The 19,633-nt window shown below is 35.2% G+C and overlaps 1 protein-coding gene across 1 annotated transcript in view; it reads left to right on the top strand.

Moving 5' to 3' along the window:
* LOC131029750 (structural maintenance of chromosomes protein 1) overlaps positions 1–19,633 on the top strand; it is a 238,497-nt gene that overhangs the window by 115,548 nt on the left and 103,316 nt on the right. Inside the window, exon 4 of the mRNA XM_059211024.1 lies at positions 8,626–8,864. Coding sequence (XP_059067007.1) covers positions 8,626–8,864 — 239 coding nt within the window. The remainder of the gene's footprint in view (positions 1–8,625; positions 8,865–19,633) is intronic.

Genomic DNA, 19,633 nt, shown 5'->3' with positions numbered 1-19,633 from the left:
TAACAATGCTAATGTAAATAAGCTTGCTCTCCATCATATTTATTATTGCATCATAAATCTTCAAAACTCAAGAAATTATATGAAATGTATGCCAATAGAAGAATTAAAACTCTCTTCCCTACCATTATAGCATCATTAGCCCCTTTTGAGACCCTAGCCATCCCCCGAGTTGAGAGAACCAACCTAAACCTTTTACTCACAATTATGTACTAATTTCCTAAATGTTGGTTGAAAATTTTGTACACCCGGGGGATGTGCAAAATTGTGGTTTCAGCCACAGTGTGTGAGTATGATACTCTCCTAATTTAGGGAAGGTCCCTCTATCTACAAACTAACCTAATCTGATATGGGTGAAACAACAGTCTTTCTTCTTATTTCAAGAAAAAACTATACTCTTTTCTCTTCATAGAAAAGTAATAGCAATTGGAAATAAATAACAACAAATACAGAAATGAGACTTTTTTGTAGGATTTTTGGGACATAAAGGGAAGCAAAGTTTCCATGAAAACACAAAGACCTCTGTCACTTCCCCGGGACAGGAAAACAGAAATGAAAGCACAAAGTCTTCAACACTTATACTGTCCTATCAACCTTTTCAAAATGATAACAATGTACAACACACAACAGCTCAAAGTCTGTCTATATGATGCTCTTCACCTTACATGCACAATTCTTAAAAATAAAAGCAGCACAAAGTCTACAAGTTATCTTCTTACTTGAGCTTTCTACACTAGCTTGAAACGTGGTAAACAACTCAAAGTCAGCAAGACCAAGTCTGAAAACTTATATCTCCAAATGCATTTAGCAGCAAAAAGTCTGCAAGATTGAATTTAAATCCCTCTTGAACAATACAACAAAAATCACAATCAACTCCAGAAAATGTCGTCACATAAGAACTTGAATTGGCACAGTCTCAACACAACTTGCCTCTTTTATTGAAAGCAATCTAATTTGCATCTAAGCTCAAAGTCTTAGAGTGCACATACAAACTGGCAGAATTTTGTTGCATTGCCGAAGATATCCATTACAATAGACCCCCTCAAGTATTTATAGGAGAGGAGCCTTGAGAAAAAGGTGGGAGGATCCCAACTAACTTGAAAAATTCTCTCAACCACCATGACTTATTCCAACTGCTAATTAAGACTTATTCAAAATTACACGTCCTATCCTAAATTAACTTGTAATCAACTTACTTGTAATTACAAAAGTGCAAGTGATGAGTTAACTTGCAATTACAAAGTTTTTTTTTTACATGTAACTTGTCAAAAGAAAATTACAAATGTATAATTGAAATTATTCTCTGTGTCCGAAGACATGACTCTAACTACATCATCCTTTGTTCGTGATGATCTTCATGCTGCTACAATATGTTAGAACTTGAACTATTCTAGATCAGTGAAGACATCTCGAATCGGAACAAGAACTTGCACCCTTGATAGTCTTTATGTCTTTCGCCAACAAACTTCAATCTTGTTTTCTTGTATGGGGTAGTACCATTCATTCAGGAGGGAAAGGGCTTCCTTCCTCTTTTCATGTCATGACCATCTCTGTCTTGAAAGCATTCTATAATTTGCGTCCATGAATTGTTGTTGTATCGCTTCTTTGTATCATCCTCCAATCTTGAAATCTGCCTGCAAAATAAGGCCCATGACTTAATTTATTGATTTGGTAGGTTGTGTGTGCAAACATGACTGACATAGGAAGGGATAAATTGATGCAAAAATAGGCTCAGAAGTGAATTTCGGGTTCTGGAAGCCGCATTACATGTGTGGAAAATCAAGAGCATTAACTTGCAATTGTGGAGAACAAACATACAACTTCATATGTGTAATGGGTAACTACAAATTGACACTTTTTATTGGACCTTTAAGACTCATTTTCAAGTGTTTTTGAGTGCATTTTGGACCAATTTCGGGTTCTGGAAGGCTGACTGCAAGTGAAGACACAACTGCAATCGGGTTTTAAAATTCCGACTGCAAGTAGACATAATGGGAAAAATGAATGAAGGTGAAATGAATGGATGAAATGGTGAGAAAGGGATTTTGACATGAAGGAGAAGATGGCAAATTTGGATGACCATGTACATGTAGGGGAAGAAATATTTTCAGCTTGACAACTTGGAAAAAGGGAAAAACTTCAACTTGTAATAAGATTTGTAAATCCCAAAATCAAATGAATGGGTCTCATTGGCAATTCTTCAACATTTGTAACTTTTGTAAAAAGAAGATTAACTCTTTTTACAATATGGGAAGAACAAATAAAAACCAGAATTTAAACAAGATCAATGCAACCTCTTTCACGTCCAGAATCCAAGGCTCAACAACCGGCATGGATGTAGGGCACATTTACAACTTGCATTCAATGAACCTTGCTTGAAGAATGCTCTAGACCAAAACAAATGAGCTTGGGAAGAACTGAAATTCTCTACAAATAGATGAACAAGCCACCACGTTGGTATCCCATACAGCAAACAAATCGGTTTTGCATTTTACTTATCCCACAAAAAAAAACGGCTTGGAAAGAAGACCCACGTTTGATGCCAAACACTTTGCTTTGAATGCAAGATGCCAAACGTGGCAACAAAGGCGAAATTCATGCTCCCAAAACGTGGAACAAACTCAGCAGAAAACGGAATCAAAACGCTTCACATGTATGCACAACATGTTTGCCAAAACCGTTGAATCTCAAAAACGTGGCACCAACCATCGATCTCCAGCAGCATAGCAAGAATGTGGGATGGATTCAAGGGAATAATGCCACAAAAATCGGATTTGTGTGAGCAAGAATTCAGATCGGGTTCTTCCTCTCCAACTTCAAGCAAAACGTGCCCTCCAAAGATGCAATTGGGTTTCTAAAACCCCTTTGCAAGTTTTAAATTGCATATCACTTTTTCCTTCACTTGAGCAAATTCGGGTTTCTAGGGAACATAAGCACAAAACTAAAGAGCAAAACGACTTGTAATGGGGAAATAAAACCCCCATTTTCCCCATTACATCTAAAAGGATAAAGACATAAAAACTTGTAATAGGGAAATAAAATTCCCATTACAACTAAAGACATAAGACATAAAAACTTAAAAACTTAAAAAGACTTGTAATAGGTAAATAAAATCCCTATTACAACTTAAAAGCACAAAGTAGGAACTTTTATGAGAACTTACAAGTTCTCATTAAACTTGTAATTTTAAATTCCCTTGCAATTTGTCCAAAAAGATCCGACAAACAACTTAAAAGACAAAAAGGGAAAAGGAAAATAAAAAGCAAGTTACAAGTTACAAGTCTTTTATAAAGTTCACTTGTAATTGCTTGAAAAAACCTTTAGAACATTAAAACAAAAGAAAACTTCTAACTTGTAGAAGGAGGAAAATTTCCCACTCGCAGTCGAGGAAAAAACCCAAATTTGAAGGAAAGACATATCAAACGAACTCAAAATGCGAGGAAATTTGAAACACTGATTGAGGATGAACCAAAGATCAGTCCAGTTCAACAAGAAGCAAATTTTTTTGCCTTGGGAAGCGTGCCTTCAGAGTAAAATCTCCAACTTGCAGTGACTGCTCTGAAACCCGAAATTGCACAAAAAGCTAGGAAAAAGAAGACCAAAAATCACCAAAACTTGGACAATGATGGCAAAGACACCCCCCAATGATTTGACACTAACAAATGTGAGTTTTGCACCTCGTAAAATGGGACTTGGAGACAAAAACGACACATTTAAACCAAATTTTTTTAAGGATTGTCACATTTTTGAAAATTAAAAAATGAGGACAATACTAAACACCAAGATTCATAGCTCATGACTACGATCCCACAAACATATCCACAAAAGATACAAATAAAAGAAATCCACCCAAATCACATATCATTCATAAATAAACTAGCAACTCAAGGAGAAGGCTATGTAAGAAGGAGATTAACTTATCTTTTTACGAGAGTTGTGAGGATTTAAGTTACTCTATCATCCATGGTTGCTCCTCATAGATAACCAACTTCAGTGCAAGAGCTCCCTTCCTTCTGTGTCTTCTCTCCTTCATCTCCAAAATACCAAGAATAACTTCCCAAGAGTCCCCCAACTACTCCTCTATTGGAAGTTAAGTAGGGATTCAAAATTGAATTTATTGAATGGGAAGGTGGCACTTGTCACCTTCCCATTCTTTCCCTTTTATCACACTCCCCCATAAGTTCTCACATGTGTGAGACTTTTGGGGAGGTGTAAAGTGTACTTGTACCCGTATCCCAACCTTGCAAGATGGCTCACATGTGTGAGCCTTGTTTCTCTCCTAAGGTTCATAAATGCACTCTAGGGAGTGGGGTTGGAGAGTGACAAGTCACTTCTCCAAGCCCTAAGCCTTGAACTCGTGAGTTCTTGAAATGGCAAGTTTAGAAGGGTCATATGTTGACCCTAGTACAAGATGAGGACTTAAAAATTTAAAATGACCCCTAACCCATAGGTATCCAACCTAGGGTCACAAAAACCATAAATGCACATAAAATAAGACACTTTTTTAGCCTTTCAAAATCCCCTCAAAATCAAATCCGAGTTTGACAAAATTATAGGACTTCTCAACTCTCACACAACACACACATACCCTAAAATTTTATTTCAAATCAAATAAAACTAAAAGACTAAAAGGTTAAGTGTGACCCAAAACCATATAGGACTCTCTTCTATAAGCCACACTTAATAACTTCAATAAGTGAAGTATTCTGACAAGGGTTTAGTTGGTTCTCTCTTCTTTCCATTGGCATTTATTTACATATATCTTCCAAATATCTGTTTGGGTTAGGACATCATAAACATCACCTGCTCACAAGCCTTCAATTTAATTGTTAGTAATTAACAACATACACAGTATAAGCTGCCTTATTTTGTATATTAAAGAAGTTTGATTGCATCTTTAACAATGATAGCATCCTAACCTCAACTTCTTCATTTAAATATACTATCTAATCAGTTTCCTTTTTGGTAACCTATAATCAATCACATAACTTAACCATATCAATTTACCTTTGGTACACCTTTCATCTATTGACAGTTGTCCTGATCCACCATTTCCTTGATCGGCCAATAATCTCCTAAGATCCTTGCAAAACTCGAAGATCCTGTTACATTATTGATGCTATCCATATCCATCAATTGGTCAATGCTACACCACATTAGTCAACATTAGTGAAAACATAAATTAATTTACTAATCCAACATAGTTGAACATTATCAATAAGTTATAAGATTCGTAAGGAAAGCTGGGGCCTCACAATTCCTTTCACATTTCACTTGATACTGATATTTTCAGTTTTAATGTGAGAAAATTAATAAAATAAAAATTATTTTGAAAAAGTGGTGTCTCTAAGTACCCTCGTATCCTATTTTGAAAAAATATATGTATCGGTATTGGTCCCAGTCTCCCGTACGAGTATGAGTACCAGTCTCCTGGTAATCTTGATTTTCTGCAACATGCTTGCCGTTTTCCGCATGAGTTTGATTTGAAATTGACTTTGCTCTATTTGTGTCTCCTGTAGCTGTAAGATCCCAGACTGAGTTCACCTCAAATCTTCAGTTTTTACTCTGAAGTAATTTGTCAAATAGACTGCTTGAAGTTGAATGTAATGTTTCAGATTGATTGTTAAATGGCTATTGCAAATTTAAGCATTCAAAATAGAGATACTTGCAATGGTTGAGTTGAAAATGATAACCTTCTTGATCCTTGGCAAAATATGAACTAATATTGCAGAGAAATATCTATGCAAGCTTACTAAATGACAATAGCAGAAATTATTAAATCTCTGACCTCAGACATTGCAGCATTATAAATGATATGAAAAATAGTTTCATACTTGATAACATAGATGCTCAGGCTTGGAGTTGGAAGTCGCCTAGCACATTGGAATCATCATTATGACTTTTCCTCTATCACAGCAAGACCACAGAACACCCACAAACAGCAGGGAAAGCAGATTCGATATGGCAGAAATGTTATTCTTTATTTGATAAGTGTATTGATGTGACTTGCGAGAATTGATACAAGCCATGCCATTACAAGCTTTAGCAAGAACATTTCTAATGATAGTGTAAATATGATCCTGCAAGCTGATTGAACCAAATAGGGAATCCCACGTTGCAATAGAATGTGTAATATGAATTTCCAGCATCAATAATATGTCCAGGCACAAACAGCACTTATGCTAACGAAAGACTTACGCAGAAGTAAGGGGAGTTCTCATCGCTGCTGGTGAAACCTCACGAATCTCCAAAGAACCTCTGCTTCAGATAAAACTTGTGTCATGTAAAGCTCACATCCTCAATATGTATCCTGCCAAGAGTGGTAGGAGCCACGATAAAGAGAAGTGAGCCCATGTTATGGTGAATAGGTTTATGCCAAACTCAAGGGGGTCGCCACTAAACTTTACACCTCGCCAAAGGAATGGGCATATATATTGAAAATAAAGGGTATGCCCTCAAGAAATGTCTACAACAAGAGATAACAGGAGCGACCAACACTTCTGAGAGTTCATGCCACAAAATATGGAGATTGCCATTGAAGAAAAAGCCCCAGTTTCGCACTCAACAAATATTAATATTTCCACGACCTCCAAAAACAATATGTGGCTTATCTCAACCTTTATCACCCATTCCTCATATCATGAATTGACCCAGCAAATAATTGTTTCCCAATATTGTCATGCCAAGGCATCCCAAACATTGGCCGTTACAATAAAGTAATTTCATGAAATTGCTTTTAAACCCATGTAATATAATATCAAAATATTCCTCAGGAACACAATCTGACAACACCTTAATATAATCGATCTTGAATAGAAAAAAAATCATCCGCCCTTTAATATTAATTAAAACCATGGGCAATAATCACTAAATAGAAACAAGCATGGCTCCTTTAATTTCCATAATAATAGTGCACTCAACTCTCATTAAAGCGCCCATAGCAAAATAAGATATAATCTTCAAGGCACATACAAATTTGTCTCTGCAAGAGACTTCATAAATTTAAAACTCATTTGTAGACTCCTGTGAGATCTCTGGTTGAACCCTCCAACAATTTGAACAATGAAGCATGATGTGAATCCTGAAATGGATCCACCTTAGAAATGGAACTGGGTTTTCATCCAATTCCCCCAAATCCCATGGGTTTCTGTCCTCTGGTTTCTTGAACCAAAAGCGAGAAGCTCTCAAGCTCTCCAAGAGAAAATAATAAACCAAGCATATATCAAACGAATCCCAAGCTGGTCTTCTATAATCACTGAGATGCCTTTTGGTTTTCCCTCTTCTTTACCTTTTTATTTTCCGTCTCTTTTTAATTTACATTTGAAATTGAGGAAAATAACAATAAAGTAACTTTATTAAAATCTCAGTTAATTAACCATTAGAGTCATTTTGTGATTTTATTAAATTAATTAAATAATATTTCCCTTATGATTCACTTGTGAGGGATGATATTAAATATTTAAATTAATTACTTGTGTGACCGTATTAAATAATTAAAATTAGTCATGTAATTTACTTATTTTCGATAACTTAAAAGTGGATATTACAGCAGCTCTTGGGCAAGCAGTTGGACAATGGTGGATACATGTGCTAGCATTTTAATACAATTTGCAGAGTCTTTTTTCTGACTTAGCTTCAATCATTCTAGGAACTTTTAGCTGGAAATAAAGAACAATCACCATAGTTGGATTCAATGTGCATTGTTGTGGTTTTTCTAGTCAATCAAGTACCTATTCACTGATCATTTTTCCCAAATTCTTCCTATAAACATGAATTATTAGAGCATCACCAGTCGAACCAAAGCTACGTAAACATTTGTTGCAGTAAAATGCAATGTGTGATATTCCTGTTTGCTTTAACATGGACAGCATTTGATTTTAAGTGAGTTTTACAGTTTGGTGAACCAAAGGCACATTGTTTGCTATTCACAAGATTTTGACTACAATAACACTGCAGAATACTTAAGCATATCAGTCTCTTTAAAAGAATCACATAGTCCTGTAATCCTTTGAGAAGTGGAATAACCATGCTGGGAGTGCGTTTTTGTATCCAGATTCTATTCTTTGAAATTGGTTGATGGAGCATCTCTATATCACGGAACGTGGCTTGAAGAACCATTCTTATTGACTGCTAAGGAGTCTAGAGGGTTCTTTTTAATGTAATATTATCTGATTCATTCTTAAAAGAATCGCATGATGTGCTCAATAAATACTTTTTTTATTGAATCAACTTTTTCTATTTTCAGTTTTGTATGTGTCATGCATATCAAGGAGGGCAAGATAGTATTACTTATCACTGTAATGTCTCATAATTGCTTCACATCTATGGATTTTTATAGCTACAACTTTCTATGTTACTTCTATTTGGTTCTAACTTCTATGTGATGGAATAGATTACCTTACATATTTATAGTAAATTAGTGGCTAGTGAGGAAAATAAAAAATATGCTATAATACTCGTGAAGATTTGCAGAAGAATTATGGGTTAGTAAAAAGGGACTAAGATGTAAGACAACCGTAACTTTGAAACATTTGATTCTTTTATGTAACTTTGATTGCCTCAAGTTTGTTCCTTTGTTCAAAGTCAAATATTCTTGTTTCCTCTGTGATAACTCTCTTGTTATGTCAGCAACCAGAGCTTCTCAAATTAAAAGAAGAAATTTCTCGCATCTCACAAAAAATTAAAAGCAGTGGGAAAGAGCTGGATAAAAAGAAAGAAGATCAGAGAAAACAAGGAAAAGAGATAGAAAAGCTTCGGAGGGACTTAGAAGATTTTAATGCATCTTTGAATGAATTGAATGAGCATGGCCAGGAAGAAGGGGGAAAACTGCAATTAGCTGATAGCCAGGTCAAGGAGTACCATAAAATGTAAGGCATTCATGGTTTCATGATGTTGTTAGTTTGAGACTTTCCTTCATTCATTATTACAAGAAGTAGGTATTAACATGTAATTATCACTGCACTTGTCTTCTTACCAAGTTTTGCTCTTTTTTTTGTTTGTGCCATAAAAGACAAGGCTTTGTTTATCCTTTTCCATCTCAAAGTAATAGTATGTGGAGAAGATTATGCAGCACCAATGCTGCTCTGTATTGAACTACTGATTTCTCTGTCTAATTGTGGATGGTTTTAATTGGTATTGTCTATTGTGAAGTTTTGCATTTTTTTCTTTTGTTTCAGAAAGGACAACACTATGTTATGCAATATTTTGTTGTGAAGACTATGTCGCATCAGTTTTGCTCTCTATTGAGCTACTAATTCTTGCATGTAAGTGAGAAAGACTTTTTATTGGCTGTGTATCTTATTTGGTTCAATGCATAATTTGTTTACATTGATAGATTTTGATATTGAAAGGGGCAGTTAATGTAATAACGCATTAACTCGGACATGTATCTTATTGGTAATTTATAGCATACGATAACTCTTTGTGAACATCTTTAAACAATAAAAGATCAGATGAAATAAACATTTTGAACGTGCATGTAATAAGAAGACAATATGTTGCACTGAGGAAATAATCAATGTATTGCCAAGGAAGGATAATGATTGACTATATTATAGTCATATAAATTATCTGATGCAATCATATAAAAACTTTGTCTAAGCACATAATGCTAAGGCAGTATGCCACAATTAATGCCAAGACTATAGAACTAATAATGTGCCTAGGTAGATCTGCTAATGGAGGGCCAAGTATAGTCAGGGCAAATTGCAATAAGTTTACTATGAATTGTAATTTTACTTATGTAAAAAGTCAACATTGCATTGAAAAGCTGGAGCTGGTCTCATCATCAATCAAAAAACTTGGCATTATGCTCGCAAGTGCTGATAAAGAGATGCTTAGAATGCTGAAGTAAAGTAAAGCTGGGAAAAATCTCGCCTTCAAACCTGTAATTCATGCTAAAGGTTGAATAATAATCGCATCTTGTGAGCTCTATCACTTGTGAAGTTGATTGAGAAAGTGAATCATGAATTTTGTGTGAGAGTATATTTTTTATATTTCTCTACGAGAATGAATCATGTAAAGAGTATGTTCCTCAGGGGTATGTCCCTGACAATTTCTGACATGTCCCTATATTTGGGATGCAAGGAGGCCTCAGAAATGTCCCCTTCCGCCTCCGATCAATTTCTTGAGCCCTAATGCCCCAGGAATGCCATGGAAATGTGGGGACAGCTAGCCATCTCCAAGACAGCTGGGGATGTCAATGAAAAAAAATGTTGTTCTTGTGTGGGTCCCCATGCCACTCTCAACACTAAATGAGAGATTTTGGTCTGCAAAACAAAATATTTTCAAACCCCTTTATGGTGTACGACAGTCACATGTTGTTAGGGTTGACTTTGCAAGATTTGAAAGCAGCTTTCAGCCATTTCTGTTGGTAAAATAGTAGGGTTTTCAAGATAAAGTTAGGCAAAACAATACCTAGGATTTCAAGTTCCATTTTTTCCTCTCAAGGTGGTGTTTCAATACCAACAGTGGTTTTCTATCACTGAAAACAATAGTTTTTTAGGTATTTTTTGCAGTCACAGAATTGTAGGTTTGCAACATATAATGGCAAAGGTTTTAGTCTTATTGAGGCAACCTTCTTTCCAATCTCAATATGAAGTTAGGTACTTGTCACTTGTGTCAAACAACATAATCCATATAGGCTCATTGATTGCAAAAGTTCTCTGCAAGTTCATGGGTAGCAGCATATTTTCTATGTTTTGTCGCTTTTTATTTGGAACTTGCAGCCTTTTGGCATTTTGTTGTAAACTTTATGTGTTAAGGATCTTTAATCTATATGATGAATTCCTTATTAATGCTATTATATTCATATTTGAAATTTTTCTCTTCTTTTTTTAAATAGATGTCCCTTAAAATGGCCTCCAAAAAATCCATCCCCCCATCCCCTACTTTCTCCTTCTTGGGAACTTGGTGGAACATAGTGTAAAGATGGCTAGCACATTTCAAAACATGGAGAAGAGATGTGAAACAGCTGCAAAGGTCTGACATATCCCTGGAGCCATATAAAATGACTGAAAACTCTGAGTCACCCTGTGACATTTGTGAAGCAAGAGAAAGACAACACTTGCAAAGACTATTTGTGTGAACTATGAAAGTCTACTCCTCAAAAAATGTTTTCACCCTGATGATGGGCAGTAATAAGGAGTTGGAGATATTGATTCAAAACCTTTATATGCAATTTCACTCTTCAAGCTCAATTAACAATTAAAAACTGGTCATCATCCTCTCACATAAAAATTATTCTAACCAATATCCCTAAATACTTTAGCTCTGCAAAAGAAATTATGCGATTTACAAGAAATAAATTTATGCATCCTGTTTCATATGAAGAAGTGAAATGATCCAATTGCAAATTGTGGAACATCTTGAGTTTTTGTCAAAATTTATTTTTAGGTAAACCAGGTAATAGTAAGTTACTAATCATAATCTCCAAGGCAAAATCTTGTGTAGAATATGTGGAATAGACATTCGATTTTTTCAAGGAATCCCCAAGCAAATCAACTGAGTTTCAAGCTACAAAACAGCCTGAGTATGCTACATGGCAAGCAATCCTCAATTGGTCAAAGTCAACAAATTCTGAAAAAAGTTGATAATAGCACAAACCATCAAAATGATGATGTCTGAAGTTATAGTGTGATGAACAAAGGCACAGCCACAAACTGCAAAATATCCAGGTGATCAAGCTGTGCAATAAGTAAGTTTGAGGAACAAGCCAATGACATTTAAACAGTAGACCAAGATTCAAGAATCCAGTGAGTCCCAAAGAACACAATGATATCACTTTTTGGTCATCTGATCAATCAACTTAAGTAGTTGAAACATCAAGTCATCATGATAGATCAAGGAAGGGTAAAGTACAAAATATCCAAGTGGCCAGTTAACCCAAATGCACAAGTTGGTAAATTGACAAAGTTAAGGCTTCAAATAAAACTCAGCAATCCATACGTACAAATGATAGCTTGCAAATTGATTATGGAAACTCTATGAGTGGGGAGAAAAAAGCAAATTAAAAAACAATCCAGTCGAAAATACAATAAATAGGTAATCTTTAATTTCATCCAACTGTGGACTAGCTTCAAAGGATTCTCAGTCATTCAACTGGCAGAGTATGTAAGATTCCAAAAACGTGAGTGACCTCAAACATGCATGAAAACAATTATCAAGGTAACAACTAATCATCAAAGTTCAAACTTTGTCCTTTATCTCACCCTTGTTGGATGAGAGCTGGAATGCACTTTGTTATCATATTTCTTAGAAATACATGCAAAAAATCAACAAAAATAGCAGACCACTTCAAGCTGTTGACGTCCAATAATCAGAGAATAATACATGAATTTAGTATTTTAAAGTTATACTAATCTGGGAGAGACCTATCTTCCTTATTTATAGGCTTAAGTATGTAGGGGCACACACCCTCATCCTTTATCAAGAGGGCTCAAGGTAGTAACCAAAACTAATGTTAAGGTTAAGCATGGCACAAGTGTTTCATCTTATTTTATTTAGAAAGATAGAATATTAGAAACCTAACATGACCATCTCTTTTGGAAAAGTATTGTCTTCAATGCTTAGTAAGTCTACATGCTTCTCTATGAATAATTCATCTTCTTATGTTGCATTTTCAATTGGCAAAAATTTCTACTTGATCAGGAATTTTGAGATGGCTTTCTTTTGCAATTGTTCCATTTGTTTCTCAACAATTGCTTCAGATTCCAAAATAAACTTCCTTTTGTCTAGCTTAGGCAATTCTATTTGGATTGGAATATTGTTACCTATTACGTTTTTCAAACAAGACACATGGAAGATAAGAGATGGGAATTTTAACTTATAAGCTATACTTCCTATTCGATGGAGGTCCTCACGGGGACCATAAATTTATGTGCAGGCTTGATCTTCTTATGGTGCTCAAGTAGCATTTGTTTATATGGTCGCACCTGAAGAAATACACAATCTCCTTACTAAAATGCCTTTCATAACAATGTTGATCTTCTTCTTGTTTCATCTTATTTTGAGCTATAACTAAATTCTCCTTAAGGATTTGTAATAGTTTTTGTTGGTGTTGAATATGATCCTTTGCTGCATGATCTCTGGATTGTGATTGTAATTAAATAGTAGATGGTGGGGGTTAGGCATAAGAGCCTCAAATAGAGTCATTTTGTTGATTTGTGAAATGATGTGTTATACCACCACTCAGTAGTTGTAGCCATTTGGACCACTGTGTCTTGTTCGAGGCAAAACAACTTAAATATCCTTCAAAACATTTATTCACAATGTTTGTCTGGCCATTTGTTTGTGGATGATAAGTTAAACAATGTGATAGTTGTGTACCCCATGCTACAATTAAGTTGTTCAAAAGATGCTAGTGAAGATAAGGCTGTGATCACTAAATGATTTTGGTAATTCCATGAAATTTTTGTACATTTCCATGAATACTTTCGACATGGTACTAGCATGAAATGGATTAAGGAGACCACAATAATGTGCATACTTAGTGAACCTATCCACAACAACAAAATTATATCAAGATTATTTGACTTTGGCAACCTTGTAATGATGTCTTTTGATATTTTTTCTGTGCATTGTGCTGTAATGCCTAATGGTTGTAAGAGGCGTATAGTCTTTATTGTTTCACCTTTATTTCGTTGGCCTATCTGTAACATGCATTAAAACTATGCAAATTAAACTACAACTTTTTTCAACTTGAAGCAGAAAGAGAGGAACCACTTGCAGATTTGTTTTTTTTTCACAACATAAATTATCTAAAAGGAAACTTGAACTTAAAACTGAAATCTTGAATTGAACCAAGATCTATGCTATGATCAATAATAGTAGATACAATGAAAACTTTAAGATTTCAAATTAAAGGAATAAAGAAGGTTTAGAAGATACATTTTCCAGATGCCAATATTTTGAACTTTCATAACTTTACCATTTGATCCATGGGGAGGGAAAGTATCATCAGGGCGCTTTTACGCCCAACCACAGACTTACTAGTCCCTCGTGCCATATCCAATTGGATTGGCCCGACCCTTCGTAGGGAGGTAATGGAAAGTTGAACTCATGCCATCTGAGATTGGTGTATAATCCTACATAACTCCCTAGTCGGTCATACACTGTAGGATACCCCTAACTAGTATGACCTTTGATTGGGGTGTATATCTGGATTATTGAATTGACTGATGCTCTTTGAATCGAGCACCACCTTGGCCAAGGTTTTAACATAGTTGCAGTCACGCTAGTGCGCGATGTCAAGTTCCACCCTACTCGGCTACAACTTAAGGTTCTAGGACATAGGCTGTTTGTTTTTGGTTAGAGAGTTATAAGATTTGGTTATCCATTATTGCAATCATATATTGACCAAAAGCCACACTTGAGTAAAACAAAAATTTAAGCATTTAGACAAAGGTTCTTGAGTGTAGTTTTCTATTTTGTTCCTTTCTCTGTTTCTTGTGTTGGTTGAAAATTTTGTACACCTGGGGGATGTGCAAAATTGTGGTTTTAGCCATAGTGTGTGAGTATGATGCTCTCCTAATTTAAGGAAGGCTCCTCCTATCTACAAACTAAACTAATCTAATATGGGTGGGACAACAATCTTTCTTCTTCTTTCAAGAAAAACTATACTCTTTTCTCTTCACAGAAAAGTAATAGTAATTGGAAATAAATAACAACAAATACATAAATGAAACTTTTTTTATAGGATTTTTGGAACATAAAGGGAAGCAAAGTTTCCATGAAAGCACAAAGACCTCCGTTACTTCCCTGGAATGGGAAAACAAAAATGAAAGCAAACGTCTTCAACACTTCTATTGTCCTATCAACCTTCTCAAAATGATAACAATTTACAACACACATCAACTCAAAGTCTATCTATATGATGCATTTCACCTTTCATGCACAAGTCTCAAAAATAGAAGCAACACAAAGTCTACAAGCTATCTTCCCACTTGAGCCTTCCACACTAGCTTCAAATATGATAAGCAGCTCAAAGTTTGCAAGACCAAGTTTGAAAACCAAAAATATAACTTTAAATACAATTAGCAACTCAAAGTCTGCAAAATTGAATTTAAATCCCTCTTGAACAATAGAACAAAAATCACAATCAACTCCAGAAAATGTCTTCACATAACAACTTGAATTGGCACAAAGTCTCAACACAACTTGCCTCTTTAATTGAAAGCAATTTCATTTAAATCTAAGCTTAAAGTCTTAGAGTGCATATACAAACTAGTAGAATTTTGTTGCATCGCAAAAAGATCCCCATTACAATAGACCCCCTCAAGTATCTATAGGAGAGGAACCTTGAGAAAAAGGTGGGAGGATCCTAACTAACTTGAGAAATTCTCTCAACGACCATGACTTATTCCAACTACTAACAAAGTCTTATTCAAAATTACAAGTCCTATTCTAAATTAACTTGTAATCAACTTACTTGTAATTACAAAAGTGCAAGTGATAAACTGACAATTACAAAATTGTTTTTTACAAGTAAACTTGTTGAAAGGAAAACTACAATTCTGAAACTATTCTGTGTCCGAAGACATGATTATAATTACATCATCCTCTGTTTTGAAAATCTTCATGCTGCTTCAGGATGCTCTGCGATTGAGGTAAATGATATCTTAGAATTGGAACAAGAACTTGCACCCTTGATAGTCTTTGTGCCTTTAACCAACGAACAACAACCTTTCACATGCTTGGGGTAGTACTGACTTTTCAGGAGGGAAGTTCTTTGCAAGGCTGAAGTAAGAAGCCTATCTTTGTATTGAAAGTATTCTATGCTCTCAACCATTCACATCACTTATCCATCTCCTTGTGTGGCTCCGTCATGTTGCTGATCTCTCTTTGAATCATCCTCCAATTTATTGATTTGGTAGGTCGTGTGTGCAAACAAGATTGACAAGGGAAGGGATAAATTGATGCAAAAATGGGCTCACAAGTGAATTTTGGGTTCTGGAAACTGCATTACAAGTGTGGAAAAACAAGAGCATTAACTTGCAATTGTGGATAACAAACATGCAACTTCATATGTGTAATGGGTAACTACAAGTTTGCACTTGTAATTGGACCTTTAAGACTCATTTTAAAGTGTTTTTGAGTGCATTTTGGACCAATTTCGGGTTCTAGAAGGCTGACTGCAAGTGAAGACGCAACTGCAATCGGGTTTTAAAATTCCGACTGCAAGTAGACTTTAAATGGGAAAAATGGATGAAAGTGAAATGAATGGATGAAATGGTGAGAAAGGGATTTTGACATGAAGGAGAAGATGGAAAGAATGATACCAACTGGTAATGGCAAACTTTATGTGACAAGGAAAGACACATTTTCAGCTTGGCAACTTCAAAAGAGAGAAAAACTTCAACTTGTAATCAGATTTGTAAAACCTGAAATCAAATGAATGGGAAAAATCTGAAAGAGGGGAAAATCATGCAAATTTACAAATTGCATTCAAAGAACTTATCCATTTGGGAAGATCACTTAGAAACCCGAATCCTTGCTTGGTCAAAGGCCCTAGACCAAAACAAATAAGCTTGGGAAGAACTGAAATGCTCTATAAATAGATGAAAGAGCCACCACGTTGATATTCCTTGCATCAAGTAAATCGGTTTTGCATTTAATCTTCTCCACAAAAAACGGCTTGGAAAGAGGATTCATTTGACTTCAAACACTCTTCAATGATTGAAGAATGCAAGACGTGTTTGAAATGTGGCAACAAGGGCGAACTTAAATCTCCAAAATGGAGCAAAAATTCCAGCAAAAGCAGATTCAAAAACGTCTCCACATTAATGTGCAAAACTTGTTTGCCAAAACTGTTGAATCTCAAAAACGTGACACCAACCATCGATCTCCAGCAGCATAGCCATAATGTGAGATGGATTCAAGGGAATAATGCCACAAAAATCAGATTTGTGAGAGCAAGAATGCAGATCGGGTTTTTCCTCTCCAACTACAAGCAAATGTGCCCTCCAAAGATGCAATCAGGTTTTTAAAACCCTTTTACAAGTTTTAAATTGTATTACTTTTCCTTCACTTGAGCAATTTCGGGTTTGAAAGGAAGAAGAGCAAAAAGAAATAACAAAACAACTTGTAATAGGGAAATAAAATCCCCATTTCAAGTTTTAAAAACATAAAGGAACATAAAGACTTGTAATAGGGATTTTATTTCTCTATTACAACTAAAACAAACAAATGAAAACATAAAAACTTGTAATAGGGAAATAAAATTCCCATTACAAGTAAGACACGAGACATAAAAATACTTTAAAATCTTAAAAAGACTTGTAATAGGGAAATAAAATCCCTATTACAACTTAAAAGCACAAAGTAGGAACTTTTATGAGAACTTACAAGTTTTCATTAAACTTGTATTTTTAATTTAACTTGTAATTTGTTCAAAAAGTTCCTACAAACAACTTAAAAGACAAAAAGGGGAAATGCGAAATAAAAAGCTAGTTACAAGTTACAAGTCTTTTTAAATAGTTCACTTATAATTACTAGAAAAAACCCCTACAACACTAAAACAAAAGAAAACTCTTAACTTGCAAAAGAAGAAAAATCTCCCACTCGCAATCAAGAGGAAAAAACCCGAATTTGAAGGAAAAACATAGCGAACGAACTCGAAACACGATGAAATTTGAAATGCGGATTGAGGATAAACCGAAGATCAGTCCAGCTCAACAAGGAGTAAAAATTTTGCCTCGGGAAGTGTTCTTCAAGAGTAAAATCGTCAACTTGCAGTGACTACTCTGAAAAACGAAATTGCACAAAAAGCTAGTAAAATGAAGGCCAAAACTTACCAAAACTTGGACAATGATGGCAAAGACACCCCCTGATGATTGACACTAAGAAATGTGAGTTTTGTATCTCGTAAAATGTGCCTTGTAGACAAAAATAACACATTTAAACCAAAATTTCGTAAGGGTTGTCACATTTTTTGAAAATTAAAAAATGAGGACAACATATTGTAACAAGAGCTGAATTCAAGTCCATACCTTAGCTAGAAAAGACAAGACATGCCAGAGAGAAGCCAGCACTCATGTTCTCCTTTGGTTTTAATACGCATCTCATGCATGACATGACTCTACTGTCACTGCTTTATCTAAGCATTTTTAATGACTAATAAGCTTTCTGCAATATTGAGTTCTGCTGATATACTCTTACCCTTCTTTCTTTTCCCAAACTAAGATATGTTATCACTCACATTCAACCGGAAGTTAATCTCAATTAAGGTAAGCAGCTTCTCTGCTAAATGGAAAATTCCCACTATATGCATCTCTTAATGGCTGAGCTAATTATAGTCTTAATAGCTCTTTATTGTTATTTTAGTCTCCAGTAAATAATTTTAGTTATGAATACACCTCAGAAAATACGAGGCAAGACCATGTTAACTAGATAAATATTTATGCGTATATGACCCATTTTCAAATTAAGAAAATAGCCCAGCCATTCTGTTTCTCACACAGTGTATATTTTATTTACTGTCAATAAAATTACTCTCAGCTGTATACCATAAACACAATGTATCATATTGTTCCAGCTGTCAAGAATTTCTCATAGCCGTACAATATAATGTTCTGTATTTTTAATTTCCAGCCATCAAAGAAGTACTCACGGCCATATCTCATAATGTCTAGTGTAAACATTCTTTTATTAACAAAATTTTACCCTACAGCCAGACATTATGCCATATGAGTGTTGAAGTTATAGCTATGGTCGGATCCTTCCCTTGGCCGACATAGCAAACATGATTGTTTAATTGGCCTATCGGCCTTAGACAATCATGAACCTGTGTATACTATAGAGAAAGCGGGTAATATACATTATGAAGCGGTTTTGTTTTTAAGTCCTTAACTAAGCATCGGTTAAAACACACCCCTGTCACCTAGGGTTAGACACGTCTCCTCATTGATATTGTCCGCCACCCCTTGATGAAGGATCACGTTGCCCTTGAAGAAGCCGACTCTTCATGAAGAGTCACTGTGGCATGTATAAGAGGGATGCTACCTCTTTCATTTGGTGAATTTTGAAGATACTCCAATCATGTGGAAGATTTCTTATATGCAGTCTGTGTTTATAATCAGCAAGTTCGTTCATCATCCACACCGGATCAACTTCCATAGCAGATCGACTTTCATAAATCTCAAATCGAATTAAATTATCATCAGCGAAATCATTCCTTGGGAGAGCGAATACACTACTTGGCAGATTGTATTCTTCCTTGGCTGATTGAACACATTCTTTATAGGTTGGATACATTAATGTAGTGCGGACTGCATACACAGCTGTGCATTGTATATATATATATATATATATATATATTGAGAGATAATTTCGTGCTCAGGGGAGACGATAGCCTTATATCATCTATGGTTGGGAGGGCGACAATGATTTGAATCATAGCCCATGGTTAATCAAGCACACCCTATGATTACTATGCATGGTCATCTTCTTGTGATCCTAGTATTGTAATGAAATTCAACAATGAGCTGGGTGAAGATTTCTTTTACCAAATTACTAGAAAACAAAACCTCAACATCTTTGAATAATTTAATTTACAGAGTACATGTATTTTATTTCTCTTTTAAACAAACCATAAGAATGCTGCTACAGCTGCACTAGTAAAAACCCACGTATCTTTTCA

The sequence above is a fragment of the Cryptomeria japonica genome, chromosome 9 (assembly GCF_030272615.1).
Source record: "Cryptomeria japonica chromosome 9, Sugi_1.0, whole genome shotgun sequence".
In the NCBI taxonomy this organism is placed as follows: Eukaryota; Viridiplantae; Streptophyta; class Pinopsida; order Cupressales; family Cupressaceae; genus Cryptomeria; species Cryptomeria japonica.
The sequence above is the reverse complement of the archived record's forward strand: the minus strand, read 5'-3'. Positions and strand labels throughout refer to the sequence as shown.